The sequence below is a fragment of the Neophocaena asiaeorientalis genome, unplaced genomic scaffold (genome assembly GCF_003031525.2).
Source record: "Neophocaena asiaeorientalis asiaeorientalis breed wild unplaced genomic scaffold, Neophocaena_asiaeorientalis_V1.1 scaffold102, whole genome shotgun sequence".
In the NCBI taxonomy this organism is placed as follows: domain Eukaryota; kingdom Metazoa; phylum Chordata; class Mammalia; order Artiodactyla; family Phocoenidae; genus Neophocaena; species Neophocaena asiaeorientalis.
Window position 1 is genome coordinate 4719732 of NW_020175078.1, and position 22782 is coordinate 4742513.

A 22782-nucleotide genomic window follows, 5' to 3' on the forward strand; every position below is an offset into this window, starting at 1 on the left:
GGAGAATGACCACAGGCAGAGGGAGCCAGTGAGGCAGAGAAGGAGAGACAGAAAAAAAGTGGTATTAGAAAAAAATGCAATGAGAGATATTTGAAGGAGAAAGTGTTTAATAAGTAATGCTTTAGAAGAGGATGAAAAAGATAAGGACTAAAGAGTCTCTGTTGGATTTGGCAGCCTTATTAAGTGCACTTTCAGTGGAGTGATGGAGAGAAAAACAGATGCACAGGATGAAAAAGTAGATGAATGGTGAAAGAATGTTAAGTGTTGACTACACATATCTCTTAGCTTGGGTTTCTCTCGTCTTTGATTATCACTCTATTTGTGCTGCTTGGGCAGTCTCATCCATAAACAAAGATCTAGTTCCTAAGCCTAAAGTCCTGGGTATATGGCTGCCTGCTGGACACTTCCACTTGGCTGCCTTACAGGCAATTAAAATGCAGCATGTTATCTAATGTTGAAGTTCTCATCTTCATATTTATGCAACATCATGTTCATTCTCATTCTCTTGTTCTCACTTTTGCATTCTCTTACTGTCCTCCCTCACCCCCTCACATCCCATCCACTTGCTCTCTGGATATCTTTTTTTACTCCTGTTTGTCCCCTGGAAGCTGACCTGTCTGTACTGTACAACAGGCTTCCTTGACCTCAGGTTTCTAGTTGGGTTTAACTAATGGGCAACATAGGCAGGAGATTAGAGAATGGAGGAAAGTGTTTATGCCCCAGATCCCTCCCTTTGGAGTCATCAACTTGGCTCCAACTAAAAATCTTGGCTCCTGTTAGCAGGCCCTTTTCACAGAGCCCTCTCTGTCTTTTGGCCCAGAATGGTAATGGAGCTTTCCATACCTTTGTAAATAATCCATTTATTAATTTTTTTCTCTAGTTTTCTCAATTCAGGATGCGATCTTATTTTCTGCTGGAATCCTGCATGAGTCACACTGTGTTCCAGTTATACCAAAACCTTTATAGTTTTCTCACTTTACTAGGTTTATCCTCTGGTTGGCATGTCCTATCCAGCCCCAAACTCCTATTTTTAATTGATTAATTAATGTGGTGGACAACTTTTTATTTTGACAGAATTTCAAATGATTAGATAGAAATGTTGCAGGCTAATTCAGGGATCTGCCATATAACCTTTACCCAGATTCACCAATTGTTTATATTTTGCCCCCTTTTCTTTATTATTTTCTCTGTATAGATATTTGTGTATCTATCCAGAAACACACATTTTTCTGAACTGTATGCAAGTTGGAGACATTACGGCCCCTTACTCCTAAATAAATTAGAGTTTATTCCTAAGAAAAAAGGCGTTTTCTTATGTAACCATAGTACAGTTCTTAAAGTCAGAAAATTTATAAGTTGATATATATATAATAACATTATATCAATGTTATTTTATATACACACACACACACACACACACATATATATATATATATACACACACACATATATATAATATCACCAGTCCATACTCAGACTTTGTCAGTTATCCCAACAGTGTGCTTCATAGCTAGTTATTTTTTCCTGGTCCAAGATCCAGTTGATAATTACATTAAATTTAGTTACCATGTCTCCGAAATTTCCCTTAATTTGGAACAGGTAATTTTTTTTTTTTTGGTCACTCTTGACTTGGATATTTTTGAAGAAGACTACAGTCCAGTTATTTTACAGAATGTCCCTCTATTGTATTTTATAGAATTTTATAGAATGTCAGTTTGTGTTTTTTTGATCTTTCCTCATGATTACATACAAATTATGCATTTGGGGTAGAAATTTTACAGAAGTGATGTTGTGTCTTTTTCACTGCATCATATCAGGGGTACATGTTACCAGTTTGTCCCAGTATTGGTGATGTTTGATCATTTAGTTAAGTTGGGACCCACCAGTTTTTTTCCTATAAAGGCTATTTTTTTCCTTCATGATTAGTAAGTAATTTGCGGGGAGTCACTTTAAGATCACATAAATATCTTGTTCCTTATCAAACTTTCACCCACTGGTTTTATCATTCAGTAATGACTTTCTTCCTGACAGTTATTGCTGATGTGGAACTGTATGTGTGTGTGTCTCTCTTGTCTTGTTTCTGTTCTTTGATTTTGGCTCATCTCTATTTTTTCTTTCTTTCTGTCTGCTTATTTTCTTAAAGTGGAATCATAAATCACTGATTTTACACATTTCTTCTTTTTCTAATAGAAGCATTTAAACCTATACTTTTTTACTGAGGTATAATTGACGTACCATATTATATTAGTTTCAGCTGTATAATATAATGATTTGATATTTGTATATGCTGCGAAATGATCACCACAAGTCTAGTCAACATCTGTCACCAAACATAGTTTAGCATTATTGATAAAATACTTGAGCAATTTTTTGATAGACTTTAATGAGCTTAAAAGCCCCTCCTAGGAAATTGCCCCTCCACTCAATTGACTATTAGTCTTGAAACTAGTCTAAGAACTTTAACCAATAATGCAAAAAGGCTAATTGTCCTTAACTAGATAGTCATCTCCTTCTTTTTTAAAATCCAGTCTAACAATAGTTGTCTAACCATTTTTCCCCATGAAATGTCTCTGCCAAGATAGAATCTTTGAATTGGGCTTTTCAGAAAGCCTCTTTGTTTGAAATAAAACTGTGACCTATGCTTATAATCAATCTGAGAGTGGCTTTGTGTGTTGAAGGAATGAAGGCTTGAATGTACAAAAGAGGAAAGTCTGATTGTTACTAGGCCTGAAATATTAAATGTATAAATGCTCTCAATTTGAGCTGAGGATAAATGATTCTTTGATTTCTACTAGAAAAAAAGGATTTTCCTAGGTTTTATGAATACATTTACATGAAATAATTTGGGAAGTATATAATAAAATTTAGAGGAAGGCCACGATAGACTCACAACTCTATCTCTAGATTCCTGTATTCATGTACTGTATTAAAACCAAGCAAATACACCTGCTGGTAGAAGCCCTAAAGACCCAAAGTTATGTCTCCTCACATCTGTGCAAACAGCTGATCTCGTTCTGAACTGCCTGCTTGGTATTCCCTGGAGGTTCATTTGTCCTTATTTCTACTCCTCTTGCTAAAAGTTGTTTACAATTCCAAAACACAACATAATTTTAAAAAGTCACATTAACATGAAATTGAAATCTAGAAAATAATTTTTCTTTCTAGTCAGGAATTCTTCCATTCCCAGTATTATGGCCTTCTCAGATATAAATACATTTTAAGCGGGGAGGGGTCTGTTCTGATGAGAAGAAAGCAAACGATTTTAAAGCCGAAATGAAAACCACTCCTCTGCAATTCATTCTTCCTGGTTAAGACACTTCCCTGTTCACCTAACTTGAGTTTGAAAGCCTATCGTAGAGCACCAAACTTATAGTTTGGCAGTATTTAATTATTATTTAATAGCTACTGTTCACAACTCCTCTCCATAGGAGGTTAATTATCCACTTGTGATAATCTGGTTTGTAAATTTTTCATACCTGTTATCTATCCGTATACCTTTTATTGATATCTTCTGATAAACTTTTGACCATTTCTAACTTGCTAGTGATTTCTTAAGGGAGAGGGAAGTAGGCATAAAAGACCTGGAAGTGAAGTTCTTGTTAACTGCATTTCTTGTTCAGAGAAGGGATGGTAGCAGGGAAAGGGTGGGGAGAAGAGATTCCTTAAGAGGCAAACGGTCCTATAGGATAAAGGTCATATACTCCATCACTTGATACCAGTCCTTACTTGATAGATGCTTAATAAACACTTCTTGAGTTAAAAAAAATTTTTTTTTTATAAATTTTTAATTTACTTATTTCTGGTGGCGTTGGGTCTTCATTGCTGCGTGCGGGCTTTCTCTAGTTGCGGTGAGCAGGGCCTACTCTTCGTTTCGGTGCACAGGCTTCTTATTGCAGTGGCTTCTCTTGTTCTGGAGTACAGGCTCTAGGCACGTGGGCTTCAGTAGTTGTGGCACACAGGCTCAGTAGTTGTGGCTCGTGGGCTCTAGAGCACAGGTCCAGTAGTTGTGGCGCACGGGCTTAGCTGCTCCACGGCATGTTGGATCTTCCCGGACCAGGGCTCGAACCCGTGTCCCCTGCATTGGCAGGCGGATTCTTAACCACTGCGCCACCAGGGAAGTCGTAAAAATACTTTTTGTATTGGTATTTCTATCACCTGTTATAACTGCAAATTGTGATTTAAATGGATGCAGAGTCCTGGTTAAGGAAGCGTAGCATATGGCCTTGGATGACTGTTGCCTCATTTCCCACTGATCCAAGCTCTCTGGTATACCCAAGACTCTTTTGACATCTCAGGCTCCCAAGTAGCATACCTGTTCCTGGCCTCCCAAAAGCTAGAACTTTCTTCCTTCTTCTTCCTTCTTGTCTGTGATCCAGGATTCTGTTCCCTTGGAATTGACCATGATCATGAACCAATTTTTAAGGACATCTGTGCTACTGTAATATTTGGCAACATCTACATTTTAGTAGGACCTTTCTAAAGACTCTATTAAACCCAGAGGAAATAATTCTAATGGTAGGCATTTTAGGTAACGTGGCTGCCTCTTCTAGGGTCCTAAAATTATACCTTTTCAACAGCCACTGGCTTCCTTTATTAGGCAGGAAAGCAGTGGATAATCCTGATTGATTTCTCCACAGCAACACTGCCCCAGTGTGCATTTTCCTTCCCAAAGCCAGCTGCGCACACTCCCTATGAAGTCAAAGACTTACTGAGCTGATAATAATAGTAATTAATATTCCTGCCAGGGAAAAGAAATAAACTGCTCATCTGCTGGGATGCATTAACTTTTTCACATTTTCAGGGAATGTTGCAAGCACTGAAAGATGTGGCTTACTGAAGAAACTCAAATAGTGGAAGAGAATTCATTTGTCTTCTGGAAAAGGAACGATTAACTATCTTCTTATTTAGCATATTTCATTAGTAGCATTTTGCAGTAAATACAACACACCTCTATTATAACATAGTTATTACAGACCTTCTAGTATATCAAGGATTCAGTTTGTTCCCTGAGACATAATTTCCTCACTAAGGAGCCTGATTTAATTCAATCAGTGCAGGGTAAGATTAGCCTTATACCCACAAGATCATTACATAAGTTACAAATATTAACACCTACTGTGCATAAAGCACTAACATTTGTACAGTCCTTTGGCATCGTGTTATATTAGCCTCTCCCATCAACTTTGTCTGGTTATCATCTCCATTTTACAGTTGAGGAAACTGCAGCTGAGAGGGTAAGTGACTTGATATTAAAGGTCACCCAGCTAACAAGCAGTAGAGCCAGGACTTGAACTGTTTCTCACATCCCACAACTTCGTGAGAAGGTAGTAAGTTATATTCATGTTGTCAGGAATCTTACAGGCATCAAAAAGGGTTCCACTCTGTTGAGGACTGCAGCACACAGAAAACATCACTTAACCAGAATACTTACAGACAGAATGTTAAAATACATTTAAATTTCAAGTCAGGGTGGAAATACTTAAAATTCACAGGGTATACTCCACCTCCCCCACTAGCCCTACACATAATCAAGTCTTTGGTGTTAAAGGACCTTTTCATTGCTTCCAGATCATGTTAACCCTTTAGAATAGCTGAATAGAGCAGTCCTGAATGTTAAAGAGGTAGATGGCCTGGAAAAGGAATGGAGAAAAAACTTTGGCTTTTGGGCCTGACCCGTCTCTAGTTTAGGTTCATTTTCTAACCCACAGATCAAATGCCCAAGACAAGATCACATGTATGCCTACTGTAAAAATTGGGGCATAAAATGTCCCAAAATAACATTGTTACTTCTAAAAGTGAACAATTTATTTTACTCTAAGATAAAATACTTTCTATTTTGTGGAACAGGTGTTTCTGGTTTCTCTTTTAAAAATAAAAGAACATATGAATAGATATTTTGGTTTGGGTGGTTGAAAGTCTATCTTGCAGAGAAAGGCCTCTTCATTTTTTAAAAAAATTGAGGTGGAATTCACATAACATAAAAATTAACCGTTGTAGGGCTTCCCTGGTGGCGCAGTGGTTGAGAGTCTGCCTGCCGATGCAGGGGACACAGGTTCGTTCCCCGGTCCGGGAAGATCCCACATGCCGCGGAGCGGCTGGGCCCGTGAGCCATGGCCGCTGAGCCTGCGCGTCCGGAGCCTGTGCTCCGCAACGGGAGAGGCCCCAACAGTGAGAGGCCCCGGTACCGCAAAAAAAAAAAAAATAAATAACCATTGTAAAGTGTATACTGTGGTGACATTTAGTACATTCACAGAGTTGTGCAACCATCACCACTATCTTGTTCTAAGACATTTTCACACTCTCAGAGGAGACCTTATGCACATTAAGAAGTCACTCTCGGGCTTCCCTGGTGGCGCAGTGGTTGAGAATCTGCCTGCCAGTGCAGGGGACACGGGTTCGAGCCCTGGTCTGGGAGGATCCCACATGCCGCAGAGCGGCTGGGCCTGTGAGCCACAACTACTGAGCCTGCACGTCTGGAGCCTGTGCTCCGCAACAAGAGAGGCCACGACAGTGAGAGGCCTGCGCACCGTGATGAAGAGTGGCCCCCGCTCGCCGCAACTAGAGAAAGCCCTCGCACAGAAACGAAGACCCAACACAGCCAAAAATAAATAAATAAATAAATTTATAAAAAAAAGAAGTCACTCTCCATTCCCACCCACCCCCTGGCAACCACTATTCTGCTGCGTGTTTCTGTGGGTTTATCTATAGTAGATTTTTCATATAAATGGAATCATACAGTACGTGACCTTTATGTCTGACTTCTTTCACTTAGCATGTTTTCAAGGTCCATTCATGTTATAGTGTGTATCAGTATATCATTTCTTTTTATGGCTGAATATAATATTCCATTGTATGGATATACAACATTTTGTTTATTCATCCATCTGTTGATGGACATTTGGGTTGTTTCTACCTTTTGGCTATTGCAAATAATGCTGTTATGAACATTTGTGTACAAGCATTTGCTTGAAAACCTGTTTTCAATTCTTTGGGGTATAGACACAGGAGTGGCATTGTTGGGACATGCTAATTCTGTGGTTAACTTTTTATAGATTTGCTAAACTGTTTTCCACAGCAGCTGCACCATTTTATATTCCAACCAGCAACGTACAAGAGTTCCAATATCTTCACATTCTTGTCAACATTTTCCACTTTTTAAAAAAAATTATAGTGATCTTGGTAAGGATGAGAATTGGTGTCTCATTGTGGTTTTGATTTGCCTTTTCCTAATGACCAGTGATGCTGAACATCTTTACAAGTGCTTGTTAGCTATTCATATAGAATAGTTTATATATTTGGATACAAGTCCCTTATCAGGTATATGACCCTCTAGTGAATTTTTCATTAAAGTTATTGTACTTTTCAGGTCTAGAATTTTTATTTGGTTTCATGTTATAATTTCTATCTGTTTATTGATAGTCTCTTTTGGTTCAGTCATCGTTCTCCTGGTTCCCTTTAGTTCTTAGTCTATGATTTTCTTTATTTCTTTGATCATTTTTAAGGCTGTTGATTTAAAGTCATTGTCTAGTAAGTCCAATGTTTTTCCAGTGACAGTTTCTGTTAATTTCTTTTTTTTTTTTTTTTTTTTTGTGGTACGCGGGCCTCTCACTGTTGTGGCCTCTCCCGTTGCGGAGCACAGGCTCTGGATGCGCAGGCTCCACGGCGTGGGGGATCTTCCCGGACTGGGGCACGAACACACATCCCCTGCATCGGTAGGCAGACTCTCAACCACTGCGCCACCAGGGAAGCCCAATTTCTTTTTTTCATGGGAATGAGCTGTACTTTCTTTTTTCTTTGCATACCTCAATTTTTTTGTTGAAAACTGGACATTTTGAATAGTATAATGTGGTAACTTTGGTAATCAGATTCTTCCTTCTCTGGGTTTGTTCTTGTTCCTTTGTGTGCTTTGTATTTGCTTATTTAGTGACTTTTCCAAACTATTTTTAAAGACTTATTCTTTGTTGTATATGCTCTCTGCAGTCTGTTCCTTAAGCTTGTGGTCAGCTCATGTTTTGATAAGATGTTCTTAAATGCCTAGAGCAAAAAAAGAACCAAAGAAAGACAAGGGAAAAAACCTCTCTCGGTCTTCGCAGATTGGCTCTGTGTTGGGCCTTCCTCTAATGCTTGGCCAGGCCATTTACAACTCCACCCTAGCATTCACACCCTGCTGATACTGAGCCTAAAGATCAGAGAGAGATTAAAGCTTAGGTTCTTGTCATGTCTTTTCTGAGCATGTGTCCTGCTCTCGGCATGTGCTTGGCTTTCTAGACTCTTCCCTCTTTCTATCTTGTTCCCTCTTCACTTTTGATTAAATTGCCATAGAAGATCCAAGCCTTATTTTACATCATTGCTTCAGAAGGAGACACATTTTGTTTGTTGTGAACTTTAATTTAGTAGAATTTTTTTCCCTTTATCTCAATTTTGCAGTGATTGTATAATTCTGAGGTTCCAACATTTCAAGATGAATGAAAGATCTTGCAAATTGATTGATGCTGTCACAGTTGTTCTCACTGTAGTTTCATTCTTGAAAGTCTGTATGTACCTTTGTCAAATGCTTTTATTGAGCACTTACTGTGGGACTGGAATTGTGTTATATACTTTATGTGGTTTTCTTATTTAACGCTGTCTACAACCCCAAGAGTCAGGTACTATTCTTATCTGTATTTTATTGATAAGGAAACAAGTTTAGAGAGATCAAATAATTTACTCATATCTCTCAGAGCTATGACTATGTTGTATAGCATTAAACTCTTAAGCATCATTTACTGTTTGCTTCACAAGAATGGGATTTCTAGGACTTCTTTTTTTCCACTTTATCTTCATTTCTATTTTTATTTCTACTCTTAATTGTATTATCATTTTTTACCACATTTCTCAGGCACGCAGAAACAAATCAACAAACTAACAGAAACCACTGGAAAGTACAAACTACAAACAAAAGACTAACAGCAGTAGTGAATTCAATTTGGAATAGAATGCTATGTGTGAATAACATAGGGATAGTCCTGTAGTTCCTCCATTTCTAGAAGAAAATTCTAATGATACTTGGTTGTGGATGAAGCTTGGATATTTAGAAACTTAGGAAACAGACACTCTCATTAAAAGAGTTTATTTACTGCAATGCTTATATGCTATTAAAAACAATTTTAATGCCTCAAATGGTGTTTCTAGTAATGACAAGGCACTATGTCAAAGATGCATATTTGAACAAAATTGTTTCATGAAATGTAAATGTGGAAAAGTAATATTTGTAAACTAAGTTATGTGATTTTAGATGCTCTAGTTGAATTAATAGATTAACTTTTAGAAGTAGAAAAAGGGTGGTCCAGTAGTTAGGATGCCACACTTTCACTGCCCAGGGCACGGGTTCCATCCCTGGTAGGGGAGCTGGGATCCCACAAGCCGTGAGGTGTGGCCAAAAAAAAAAAGTAGAAAAAAAAAATCTTAAGACTCTGAAGATGTGCATATCATCTCTCGTCCTTCCACCTTCAACCCAAGCCAGAGAGAGGACTAGGATATTCTTTAACTTCTGAAAATCTAGCCAGACCCCTTCTATTGCTGTAGTTTCTGCTGACCTCTAATTGCCTATAACCATGAAAATGACTTCAGTAGGCTGGAAGCTGGGCTATAGGTGGATGCAATATAGGCAAGATAAATTTTGTTAGCGAAAAGGAGGAAAGCTCAAGACCAGTATTAATACATGCACGCAAACTGGTCTTTCAGTTGTCCATGATGACCTAAGGAGCTTACCCCAGAATGTAAATCAATGCACTGCTTCCTTTACTGAAAAAGTCTTGCTATTAAAAACAAAAGTCAGTTAAACTAAATGGTGTCTTTAGTGACTCAGTTTGCATTCTGGCACAAGTTCCTTCTCTCATCATGGGCTGGTAACAAAACTTTTTGTGGACTGGTATTGGTCTGAGGATCACAATTTGAAACCCCATTAAAAAGATGGTAAAGTGCATTTTGAAGAGCATATAGCCACAAGGACAAAGAGAACAGGATAGAAGAACTAAGAAGAAAACTTCAGAAACTGGAAAGCAGTTGGATAATAGTAACTAACTTTAGAAGACCAAGAAAGAAATTCTTAGCTAGTATGAGATAAGCCAAAAAGTAACCTGGCTTATATCACCAAGCCCCCAAATATATGTAATTGATAGCACCAGGTGCCTCTGGAAGTAGAGACAAAGAACTAACAACAGGAGGATTCATTGTAAGCCTGTTTCAGAAGCAGTTAGACCCTAGATCATCTCCCTAAGTCCAGTGTCTGCTTTCCCCTCATCCTGGCAAAAGACTGGTCATTTAGTCTCAAAAGGGGGGTGAAAGGGTCAGAGAGTCTCTGAACTGGGAGATATCAGGCATAGTTGAGAGTGTGGAATGTTCTGAAAGCAAAAGTTTAATGAAAGTTTATTTATTAAAAATCGAGCATCCCAGGGACTTCCCTGGTGGTCCAATGGTTGGGACTCCATGCTTCCATTGCAGAGGGCGTAGGTTCAACCCCCGGTCGGGGAACTAAGATCCCACATGCCACACAGTGTGGCCAAAAAGTAAAAAAAAAAAAATTTAATTAAAAAAAATTTTTTTTAATTGAGCATCCCAGCCTTTATTCCCTACTCAGTTCCCAGGATGCTGGCAACCAGGCCTTTACCATTCAGGTAAGAGATTGAAAGAGCTTCTCTGGGAAAGTGATAAATCAAAAAGGAAAGACCAGATTTCTGGAGTTTCAAAAGAACATGGCTCAGTTGGATTACTCTATAGAGAAAACCACACTTGACAGGCCCCATCCATATGCAGAGACTTCCAATCATCCTTTTAGTGACCGCTCTTAAATATGAGCAGACAGCCAAGGATTATAGACATTTGAGGAAAGCATTTAATATGAAAGACTGAGACTTAAAAAAAAAAAAGACAAAAATCCAATTGGAGGAAGGCTTGTGGGGAGAAGTACATTTCCCAAAATTACTAATATTTTTAGAGAGATAAAAGATACTGAACTCAATCAACAAGAATAGGATACTTTAAAAAAGTTTACAGAACAAGAACAGTAACAACAGCTCTTTCAAATTAAACAAATTAAAAAGCCAATTAAATAAAAGGATTTATTAATAAAGTTGAGGAAATATCCCAGAAAGTAAAACAAAAGCTCAAAAAGGGGAGGTGTAAGACAGAAGAAAAATAAGGTTCAACTTTAGGAACTCCAGAAAGAGAAAACAGAGGGAAGGAAGTCATTAAAGAAATAAATTAAGAAGATTTTACAGAATAAAAGGGCTCACCAAATGTCTAGCATAATGGATGAAAACAGTCCCATACTGAGTAACATCACTGAGAAATTTTAGGACAAAAAGAAAATCTTAGAGTCTTTGAGATTGGGAGTGAAGGGGAAAGAAGTAGGTTTTATATGAAGTTTCAAGGATTAGACTGGAGTTACATTACTCAACAGCAACTCTGGAAGCCATAATACAATGGAAAAATGTCTTTAAAATTACTCAGGACAACAGTTGCCAAGCTAGAATTATATACCTAGCCAAACAATTAACTCACTCTAAGGGAAGAATAAAGACATACTGAAATAACCAAGGTTTCAAAAATTTCATCGCCCATACTGTCTTTCTTAGAAAGCTATTGGAAGATGTTCCCTACCAAGATGAAGGAATAAAGCAAGAAATTGGAAAATCATAGGGCTCAGGAAGCAGGGAACCCAATGAGAGAGAGAGAGAGAGAGAGAGAGAGAGAGAGAGAGAGAGAGAGAAAATGTGAGGAGTACAAAGGGGAGATTCAAGATGACAGCTGTGCAGCAGGTCTAAATAGCAGCCCAGTCCATATTAGAGCAAGTCAGAGACTCCTGAATATAGTTTTTCAAGAAGAAGGAATTAATAGACTACTGTACCTGATGTGTTTAAGTGTACTGAGAGGAGAGTTATAAAATTGGTGGAGAGTTTGGGGTTAAGTTAGTGTAAAGTAGTGGGCAAAAAAAAAGTAAAGGGTGAAAGAATGAAAGATAGATAGATATTATTGGGTTGCAGTCATCTCATTGAACCTCATAAGAAACCCTGAACCCGAATTGCCCAGCCATGGGGTTCCTGGATTCCTGACCCAGAGGAAATGAATGAGTTAATAAATGTTCATTGTTGTTTTAAAGCTAACCTAAGTTTTAGGTTAATGTATTATGTAGCAATAGATAACTAATACAGATTTTGGTACCTGGAAGTAGGCTGTTGCCATAATGAAAACTTAAAAATGTGGGAGTGGCTTTGGAACTGATTAGTGGGAGGAAGTTGGAAAGACCTTGAGATAGTGGAAGACTGAAGATCCTTGTGAAGACTGTTATTAGAAGCTTGATAACCTGTGAGGTTACCAGTAAAGACTTTAAGGAGAATGAGGAAAATGTTATTGGAAACTAGAGGAAAGGAGATCCTTGCTATGCTGTGGCAAAAAAAAAAAAAAAAAAAAAAATAGCAACACGGTCACCTACAGTAATATGCAAAGTAGAAAATATATTTAATAAACTGGGTGATAGAGCTAAGGAAATTTCCAGACAAAGTGTTAGAAGTGCTGCATGGCTGCTTCTTGCTGCTTATAGTAAAATGCAAGGGGAGTGCCTTAAAGGAAGGACTGTTAAATATAAAGGAGCCAGGAATTGTTGGGTTTGAAAATTCCCAGCCCCTCCAATGGCAAATGATGCTAAAATTAGAGATGGCTTTCTGGCAAAGATTAACTCCAGGGCACAATCAGAAAAGTATAGTCTAAAAATGAAGCCAAGATATGACTATAATATCTGTGTTATGACCTCAAGAGATTTAAGGCAGTGCCTCAAAGAACCACAAACAATGAGGGCTTCTAGGTAGCTTAAGAGTGCTGTTCCTCAGCAGCCTTTGCAGAAAAGGGCTTTTCTCAGAGATTTGTGGGTAAGGCTTCTGCCTAATGGTTTGAAACCTAATAAGATTCACAAAAGACCTACAAAGTTTTTTTGTTTGTTTTTTCTTAAACTTTGTTACCGTTTAATCATTGACAATGTTCTGTACACGAACGCCACATTCGTAGTCATCAGTGCTGTTATGATCTGCAAAGTTTTTAAGAGAATTGTATTAGCATAAACACCAGCAGGATTGAAAGGAATGGATAGAACAAAATGAAAAGAAGCTTTTGGGCCTCAAAAGTTGTAGGGGCATGAAGCAGTCTGTAGAAACTACTCAGCCGCAAATGTGGGCTCCCTTTCATGGAAAAGGAGGGATGACTCAGAGGGTAGAACCAAGAGCTGTGGAGAATCATTCCTGTATTCTGAGTTCTAATCAAGGAACTGCTAACATGTGCCCAATGGATTTCAGATTTGCTAGTTACTAGTAACGCCTCTAAACCTCCTGATTTTCCCCTTTTGGAGTGGAGGGTCTATAGCAACTATCCTTTGCATGTCTCACCATTTTATAGTGTTGCATGAGTGTGTGCTGGGTAAAGAACTTGTCTCTGTGGTTCACAGATCTTAAGGTTGAGAGAAACTGTGCATGAGGAGCGTCATCCCTGAGTTACTTTAAGTGGTGAGATCCTGGACTTTAAGCTGATGCTGTAAATGAATGAGACTTTGGGGTGGTGTGGGAGGACTGAAGGTAGTTTGCATTTAGGTGGCCGGAGTGTGGGGTGTGGTGGTTTACAAACATGTCTTCAACAGGTGGAGCTGGGCTGCCCTGGGGGTGCAGTGGATAAGCATCCACCTGCCAGTGCGGGGAACACGGGTTCCAGCCCCGGTGCGGGAAGATCCCACATGCCACGGAGCAACTAAGCCCGTGTGTCACAACTACTGAGCCCATGCGCCACAACTACTGAGCCTGCACTCTAGAGCCCACGAGCCACAACTACTGAACCCACGTGCCACAACTACTGAGCCTGCTCTCTAGAGCCCACGTGCCACAACTACTGAACCCATGTGCCACAACTACTGAGCCTGCGCTCTAGAGCCCACGCACCACAACTACTGAACTGACGTGCCACAACTACTCAGCCTGTGCTCTAGAGCCCACGCGCCACAACTACTGAACCCACGTGCCACAACTACTGAGCCTGCTCTCTAGAGCCCACGTGCCACAACTACTGAACCCATGTGCCGCAACTACTGAGCCTGCGCTCTAGAGCCCACGCACCACAACTACTGAACTGACGTGCCACAACTACTCAGCCTGTGCTCTAGAGCCCACGCGCCACAACTACTGAGCCCATGCGCCACAACTACTGAAGCCCACGCGCCTAGAGCCCATGCTCTGCAACAAGAGAAGCCACCACAATGTGAAGCCTGCGCACCGCAACGAAGAGTAGCCCCGCTATCTGCAACTAGAGAACACCCATGCGCAGCAACGAAGACCCAACACAGCCGAAAAAAAAAAAAAAAAAAAAAAGGTGGAGCCGAATTCCATTCCCCTTGAATGTGGGCCAGATTTAGTGACTTGCTTCTGATGAATAAAATGCGGCAGAAGTGATGCGACGTGGCTTTTGGGGGTAGGTCATAAAAGGATAGCTTCTGCCTGGCGCACACTCCATCTCTCTCTTGTTCTCTTTTCCTCTGCCACCTCCGTCTCTCTTTCAGATCACTTATTCTTTAGGAAAGCCAGCTGCCATGTTGTGAAGACACTCAAGCAGCTCTTTGGAGAGTAGAGGGACCCAGATGAGGAGGAACTGAGGCTTCCTGCCAAAACCCAGCACCAGTGTGCCAGTAATATATAAAAGTCACCTTGGAAATAAATCCTTCAGCCCTGGTCAAGCCTTCAGGTGACTGCAGCTCTGACTGACAACTTGCTGCCAACTTGTGAGAAATCCTGAAATGGCTAAGCTGTTCCTAAATTCCTGACACAGAGACCATATGAGATAGTAAGTGTTTATTGTTGTTCTAATCCACTGAGTTGGGGCAGTTAGTTACACAGCAATAAACAATGGATCTAGCCAAAATTGCGATATAATCATAATGGGAGGAAAATGGACCTCTCAAAATCTACCCACCTAAATATGTAAAGTGAATTGTCTATGGTCATGTTAATGTAGGGAGGCAATAAGTTTTTTCATATTTTTCACAGTGATAGACTGATAACACATAAATAGCATTCTTTGCACTGTGTCTTTAAAAATGAGTAGACAGGGCTTCCCTGGTGGCGCAGTGGTTGAGAGTACGCCTGCCGATGCAGGGGGCATGGGTTCGTGCCCCGGTCCAGGAGGATCCCACGTGCCACGGAGCGGCTGGGCCTGTGAGCCATGGCCGCTGAGCCTGCGCTTCCGGAGCCTGCGCTTCCGGAGCCTGTGCTCCGCAACAGGAGAGGCCACAACAGTGAGAGGCCCGCGTACCGCAAAAAAAAAAAAAAAAAAGTGCTTAAAAAAAAAAAAAAAGAGTAGACATGGATTCAAAGCAAAGAATTTTAGAGATGGGAGGAAAATAAGAGATTATGTAATTCACGTCTTCTGTTTAGAGGGAATTTTAGAAATAGTAGGTGCACAATATATGGTTTTGGTGTATGTATGACATCTATTTATTCTGAAGGTATTATCTAAAATTTTGATTTATCAAAATAATACCTATACATAGTTAAAAAATCCAATATTACTAATATCTTCTATCAAAAACAGCCCTATCCATTTTTGTATCCCAAGACAGCCACTTTTACCTTTTAACATGAATCTTCTGATAATCACCCTCATAGTTTCAGATAATAAGATTATACTATTGTTTCTCGATTTATTAGCTTTAGAGAGTATTTACTGACTTCGCATTATGATCATGGGGAATTTCTTTCTTATCCCAACTTCTCCAATTTCCCAGTAGAATTACAATTTTCAGTTAAGCCAGTGCTTAATATTTATACCATAAATATAAATAGTTTTCACTGCTGAATCAGGTAATATACAATGATTATCTGTCTTTATATGGATGGTTGTTTTCTTGGAGTTAATTATTTCCTTTTCTTTATTTTGCTTAATTTTCTATATATGTACAGCTTGTTTGGTACTAATGTATTAACAGACCCGATGAATGCCTGGCAATCATTGTTTCAAATTCAAACACATCACATAATCCATCCGTTCCATGTTATCTGTCCTGGAGACCTCCTTCCACAGCCTTCTGTCCTCTTGCTCAAATAGGGACAGTTGCTCTCTAGACTAGCTGTCATGTTAGGACTTTCCTTAGCCATTCTGGTTTGGGGATTGTTTTTGAAAGATTTTGCTAATGTGAATATAACTAGAAGGAGGAAGCATTAATATTTTAAAGAGAATCCTAAATTATTAATGTATCCTGCTTCTATGTCCTAGATTCACCAGCCTGTGAGGTCACATAAAATGAAGTCACTTTTGCTTTTGATGCCCAAGGTATAGGGGCTCAAGTCTTCACAGTTTGAATGCAAGATCTTAGCACCTTTGCAACATTGCAACTTTGCAAAGTGCCCTCTGAGTTTTTCTGGGGGTCCACAAAAGGGATATACTTACTAACTAATCTATATACTGGTTACCACAAGGCACTTGCCGTGTTTTTCCTCTTCTGCTGTGACCCCCTGGCCGATGTGTATTGCCCTGAATGCTGTTTGAAGGTGCTGATGGTCTCCCTCACTGCTGATGGTATTGCTCGTAAGATAGATGTTATATTTGCCAAGGGTGTTTTTTCCTGATGTCGCCATTGCCAGGAACACCAGGGGTACTAGGCTTGATGGGAGGTAGTTAGACTGACCCTTTCCCCACTTCCACGCCGCTTTCCTACTCCCCCTCCTCCATTGCTCAAAATCCAGGGTTTACAGACTCTTTCGGCTTCTCCTTTTTGTAGTTTCCTACTTACACACCTGCCCGTAGCCCCTCTGTCCAATCCAATGATAATCAACAGTCACAACCAGCTGCTAAGCACCCATTTCAGCAGGGACAACACAAAAGCCAGAAGGCTCAGAAACATAGCTCAGCCACATAACTTATTCCCAAACCAGAATGTTCAACTTTTATATTCTAGTGAGGTTCTCAAGCCAGAGAAACAGTCAGCTTTAAAGTGAGATGAAGTCTTCATTCTGGAGATAGAACAGTAACTTGCAGCTTTCAAATAATGGACCGCTTTCTCTGCTAAACAAGATTTTAAATGCCTTAGCATCTACTCTCAATCCAAGCACCATATTGCCAATCTTTAAACACATATGTCCATATTCTTTTAGAAACCCCAAAGAGTTTTTTTCTTTGGGTAAATTTGGAAACCTTCTATTGCTATCTGTAAGTAATCAAACAGAATTGAAATACTAAATATTTCAGACTACTAATTCAGACTGACCTTTGCTCTAAACACTGTCTAAACTTGCTCAGTTAGCATTTCCAAAGAATACTTAAAAGTGGAGATGCCACCAGCAGGAGAGCTGCCAGCAGACCACAGAAGAGGAAAGGCCTTTTCTTGTGAGGTTTAAAGCATTACCGTGCTGGTCTTTTGGGCCAAACGAGAGAATGGTTTTCAAAACAAAGGCCATGTTATTCCAGCAAAACATTTCAGGTGGTACCCAAGACCCCTCATCATCTTCCCCTGCCTCCCTGGCCAGTGCCATCCCCCCCTCTTTAATGTTCCACTTTTCTTCATTTAGTGGATAAGGACAGTTAGAGTCACACTTTACCTAGTCAGTAAGAAGTAGAGCCAGGATTTTAACCCAGGTGAATTTGACCTCAAAACTGGTGGCTCTTTCCTGCTTACCTCATCATGATGTGTCACTTCCTTACGGTCACTACAGAGGCGACCGTAAGGAAGAAGAATTTATCTGGGGAGCTACCCAGCCATGTGGCTTATCTGGGATTTCCTTGGTGTACATCCATAATGGCTCCCTGCTGATACATGGTCTATGTTGAAGGAGGTTCTGGATAGGATACCCTGTGCAAGCAGACCTAATCCTGAACCTCACTGTCCATCTTTTTTTCTTCTAATGCCTTTTCTCCCATCCCTTTTTCAAAGAGACACCAAGCAACTGGTTGCTGATCCTGCACTCTGCTCCCCGTAAGTCACCCAAATGGCAGCCCTGGCTTACCTTTCCTACGACATCTGTTAATAGCTTGAGAGCCAGAGGATCATGAACCAAGGAGTCGGTGTAAAAGGATCCAAGGTATTTCTTTGGGTTGGTTGGATTGTCCTGGGCACACAGATCTGGACGCATGCTGAATCCATGGGAGATTCTTCCTACTGTGTAGGGGAAGGAACCACCTGCAAGTAAAGCCCATTCCTGAGGGACTAGTGTTAATTGAAAAGGATTCTTTTCAACCCTCATGTTGTATGCAAAGAGAAGTTACTGTAGCCCAGCTAGTTAACTGTATTTACAAAGGAACTACTGGGTTCCAAATGTGAGAGATGACCCAGAAAAAAGAATAAAGTTTAACTCATCTAGAAATTCAGGTTTAAGGAATTTATCCTAAAGAGAGAAGACAAGTGTATAAAGATGTGTGGTCAAGGTTTTCAGATGTAGCTTGGTTATAATAGAAAAATACAGAGGGAGCCTTTCAGTTGGGGAATATCTAAATAATGACGGCATATCTATAAAATGCATTGTCATGTATACAACCATCAAAAATGATGAAGCTCTGTACTCACTGACATGGAAAGATGTCTCCATGTGCTGGTGAGAAGGAAAAGCGGATTAGAGAACAGTGTGTATAGTTTGATATTTTGTGTGTGTATTCAAAAGTCACAAACTCACTTACCTACAGGGACCAAGCAGGAAATGGAAATGAATGAAACAGGCCTGTTTGTAAACAATAGTGAATGGTAGGGACTATTGCAAACTGGAGAGCTTGTGGTAGCTTGTGGTCTGACGAGAGATTTAAATGAAAAACAAAACAAAATCAAGTAAACTATGCCAATCAAACTAAACTTGTCTGCAGAAATGGAATTTGGTCCTTGAACCATCATACACTTTATAACTAGAACAACTACCAGGACTAAATTGTGTCCCTCCAAAATTGTGTCCCTGACCCCCAATATGACTGTATTTGTAGATAAGGCCTTTAAGGAGATAATGAAGCTTAAATGAGGTCATAAGGTGGGACCCTCATCTGACAGGACTGGTGTCCTCATAAGAAGAGGGAGAGACATAGGAACTCTCTCTCTCTCTTCCTGTGAATACACAAAGAAACGGCCATGTGGGGACACAGTAAGAAGGCGGCCTTTTGTAATCCAGGAAGAGAGACCGCACTAAAAACCAGCTGCGCTGGCATCTTGATCTAGGAACTCCATAGCTGTGAGAAAATACATTTCTGTTATTTAAGCTGCCCAGTCTGCGGTCATATTCTGTTATGGCAGCCCAAGCTGACTAATACAGATAGGGTCTTACCTCCATGTGCAAAACATACTTTCAGTTTAGGAAACTTCTCGAACACTCCACCCATGATCATGGAGCAAATGGCTGTGGTGGTCTCTGCAGGCATTCCTGGAAGAAGAAACAGTCATGACGTATAGCGCTTGTCATCACGAGCAAGAAGTTCAGTGATGTTAATGGCAGGGGAATGGGACCTTGCTGAGAAGCGCAGGGTCCCTGTGCCCTAGCATGGCTTGGTTGTATGCAGGCCATGACTTTGGCAAGCAGAAACCATGTGACACTTCCTATTTGCCACTTGCAAGTAGAGTCATCTAATGGCTAGAAGAGTCAAGGAGCCAGAGGGCCTGTCTTTTGTCCTGATTCTCCCAGCTTCCATTTTGTGTGCAGTGGGGCAAGCAGAGTACAGTGAGTCTAGGCTGAACCCTTTCTCCTCCAATTGTTTGCTTCTTGGGCTTTGACAAGTAATTTAATGCCCCCGAGTCTGGGCTTCTTCACCTGTGAAATGGGGACAGTGTTGCCCATCTTGGAAGGCTGTTGTGGAACCTTGCAAATGATGATGCTGGGAAAGTTCTTGGCCAGAGCTTCACATTGGAGGGGCTCGACAAATATGATTTGCCTCCCTGCTTTAATTTCCTCATCTGTAAACCGGGGTTAAGAATGGTTAGTTCTTGCCACTTAGTGAGTGCTCAATAGATATTAACTAATATTAATATTCCTGCCAAATCTTTACTGCTTCTTGGAGCTGAGGTTGAAAATAACTGGATTAAAATGAATTATTTCAAGTGCTTTGTGCTTCTAGCAGAGGCAGCTGGTCCATGCCTGATGCCTTCACCTCCATGGAGTCAATCTGGGCTATATTTCCAGATGACTGCTTTTCAGACTGTGATTAAGAAATCTCTGGGTGCTCTGTGACTGAGCCCTGGGCCTTCTGGGGAAGCCTGATTCTCTGGCTGCCTAGTGGGCCTTTACTGGTTGTTCATCCTGCCTTAGGCCTGTCACTGTTCCATGGACAGAGATGCCCCTGGCTCCCTGGATCCTTGGCCTCTTGAGAATTCTGGAAGCATGATGGATTCACATCTGTCTGGGAGTGGTTTGTGGGCAGAGTTTCCTGCAGGCAGGGGATGGACAGCATCCCTTCCCTTTGGTCCTGTGATTCTGCTTTCCATTAACTACCTGGACAAAAACCCCACAATTGTCCATATAGGAGCCAAAGTGGAATATTTATAATGTAAATTGGATCATGGCCCTCCCCCCGCTGGGAATCCTCCAGTCTCCTAAAGACCGCCTTTGCATCCAGAATAAAATTCAGAAATTAGCCTGTTTGTTTATGACCTGTATACTTGTCAACTCAGGCTTCAGGGGGACAGAGGTTTTGTCCATGTCTGGTACATCTTCAGTGCCCGGTGTGCTAGAAAGCATCAATATATGTGTTGCATAATGAGGGATGAAATGATCCTCTATGTAAATGCTCTCCTTTGTTTTTCATGTGGGAAGTTGCAATGCAAATAAGTTTGTGGAACTTGTCAAAGTGTTGTGTAAATTAGGATGAGATTTTCTTAGAAGCCAGAGAGCACAGGGGCTACTTAGTTTATCTCTTCCGACTAATTGTTGCTCAAGAATTTGGTGGGGGATGGTAGGAAGCTGCCTTACTAAACACATTCAGTCTCCAAAAGCAATAACAAGGGCATGAAATGTCAGAGCAGAAAGAGAATCCGGACCAGCTCCTATCCAGAGCTTGGTAGGCCCAGTAAAGGTCTCTCCTCTTTGCCCTTCCCTTACCCTCAGGTGGAACCATGGGTGAACGGTGCAGGTGGCAAAGAGCAGGTAACAGGGGACTTGAAAGTCTGGTCATCTGCAATCTAGGGTCTCAGATCCTTAGGCGGTAGAAGCTGACCTTCTTTCTACTTGTAAGTCCAGGGTTCTCATTTGTCAGGGCTGATGCTATCATTGGCTTCTAAAAATCTGTTAGGGGCTTCCCTGGTGGCACAGTGGTTGGGAGTCCGCCTGCCGATGCAGGGGACGCGGGTTCGTGCCCCGGTCCGGGAAGATCCCACATGCCGCGGAGCGGCGGGGCCCATGAGCCGTGGCCACTGGGCCTGCGCGTCTGGAGCCTGTGCTCCGCAACGGGAGAGGCCACAACAGTGAGGGGCCTGCGTACCGCCAAAAAAAAAAAAATCTGTTAGACAGGCATGGCTACTTTTTTTCAGAGCCTTTTTGGGAGTCTGTGTAGTGAGGTGGTGGCTTTGGAATCAGGCAGATCTATGTAAATTCCATTTTCACTTTTTAACTATGTGACCTGCACAACTTAACCACTTTGAGATTCAGTTTCTCCATCTATAAAATGGCTATTACAGGGAATTCCCTGGCGGTCCAGTGGTTAGGACTCCGAGTTTCCACTTCAGGGGGCACGGGTTTGATCCCTGGTTGGGGAGCTAAGATAACCTGCAAGCCATGTGGCCCAGCCAAAAAAAAAAAAAAAATGGCTATTACAGTGTCAACCTCATAAAGTTTTGTGTGGATAAGATTAAAATTAAATGAGGTAATCTAACTGAATCACTTTGCTGTATACCTGAAACATTGTAAATCAACTATACTTCAATTAAAAAAATTAAATGAGGTAATACGTATAGCACTATCTGAGTAAGAGCTCAGTAACTCACAATCCTGTTAGTTATTCATACTTTCTCTCTTTGACATAATAGGGTCCCATAGATAATTGGAACAAACTAAGGACGACTGTCTTTTCCAGATCCCAAGCTGATACAAACCTATGAGCCAAGGGAACCAGTATTTGGCCATCCGTCCATCCATCTGCATGTCCCAGGGGTGCACAAATAGGGAACAGTTCAGCTTTTCAGCCTCCTTCAAAGAAGCAATGAGAGAGTGAGGGGGTTATTTGGATGAGCCAGCAAATTATAGGGCACTATTTTAGGGTATTGCTTTTCTCTGGGTCTATATTGATCTGAATAAATAAACTAAAATATTTTTGAAGTTTTTTCTGATCTATATAAAAGAATATTGTTAAACTCTGCTCCTGCTTGGCAACTAAAAAGAACACTTAGAATTAACAAGGGTGTTGGTGGATTTACCATTGAGGTTGATGAAACATCTACCCTTGAAACACTGGCTGAGAGCAAAACACTCAAGGACTGATCTCACACCTCAAATGTGAGGAAATTTCCCCTGCTGGTTCCTGTTTGGTCCCCTCTTTCGGAAGGACTGCTTAGATTGTAGTGTTGGAGTCAGGGGTGGAATGTTCCCTCCTCTCCGTCTCTTGGAAACCTGACGATGTGGAAAGTGAGGAAGTGATGGGTTGGGAGCCAGGGGCTCATAACTGGCCTGACCTACGCCATCTGGCCACTCCGAGCCTGACACTGGGTGGGAATTTCTGAGATCTACAGGCACTCACAAAGCCTCAGGACCACAGCTGAGCGCCTGAAGAGTCCGCTGTGTATGAGGTGACTTTAGAAAGGAAAGAGCTCTCAGTGCCTCA

General features: G+C 40.9%; 1 protein-coding gene across 4 annotated transcripts in view; it reads right to left on the reverse strand.

Moving 5' to 3' along the window:
• The window catches only part of ACMSD (aminocarboxymuconate semialdehyde decarboxylase), a 63665-nt gene that overhangs the window by 12081 nt on the left and 28802 nt on the right, over positions 1 to 22782 (reverse strand). For 3 of the 4 annotated variants that reach the window (XM_024764130.1, XM_024764129.1, XM_024764128.1), the window contains 3 exons: positions 22058 to 22151; positions 19305 to 19400; positions 18009 to 18181 (listed from right to left, as the gene is read on the reverse strand). In XM_024764130.1, coding sequence (XP_024619898.1) covers positions 18009 to 18181; positions 19305 to 19400; positions 22058 to 22151 — 363 coding nt within the window. Of the gene's footprint in view, positions 1 to 12995; positions 13061 to 18008; positions 18182 to 19304; positions 19401 to 22057; positions 22152 to 22782 lie in introns of all 4 variants that reach the window. The other variant, XR_003005800.1, reaches the window with a different exon arrangement.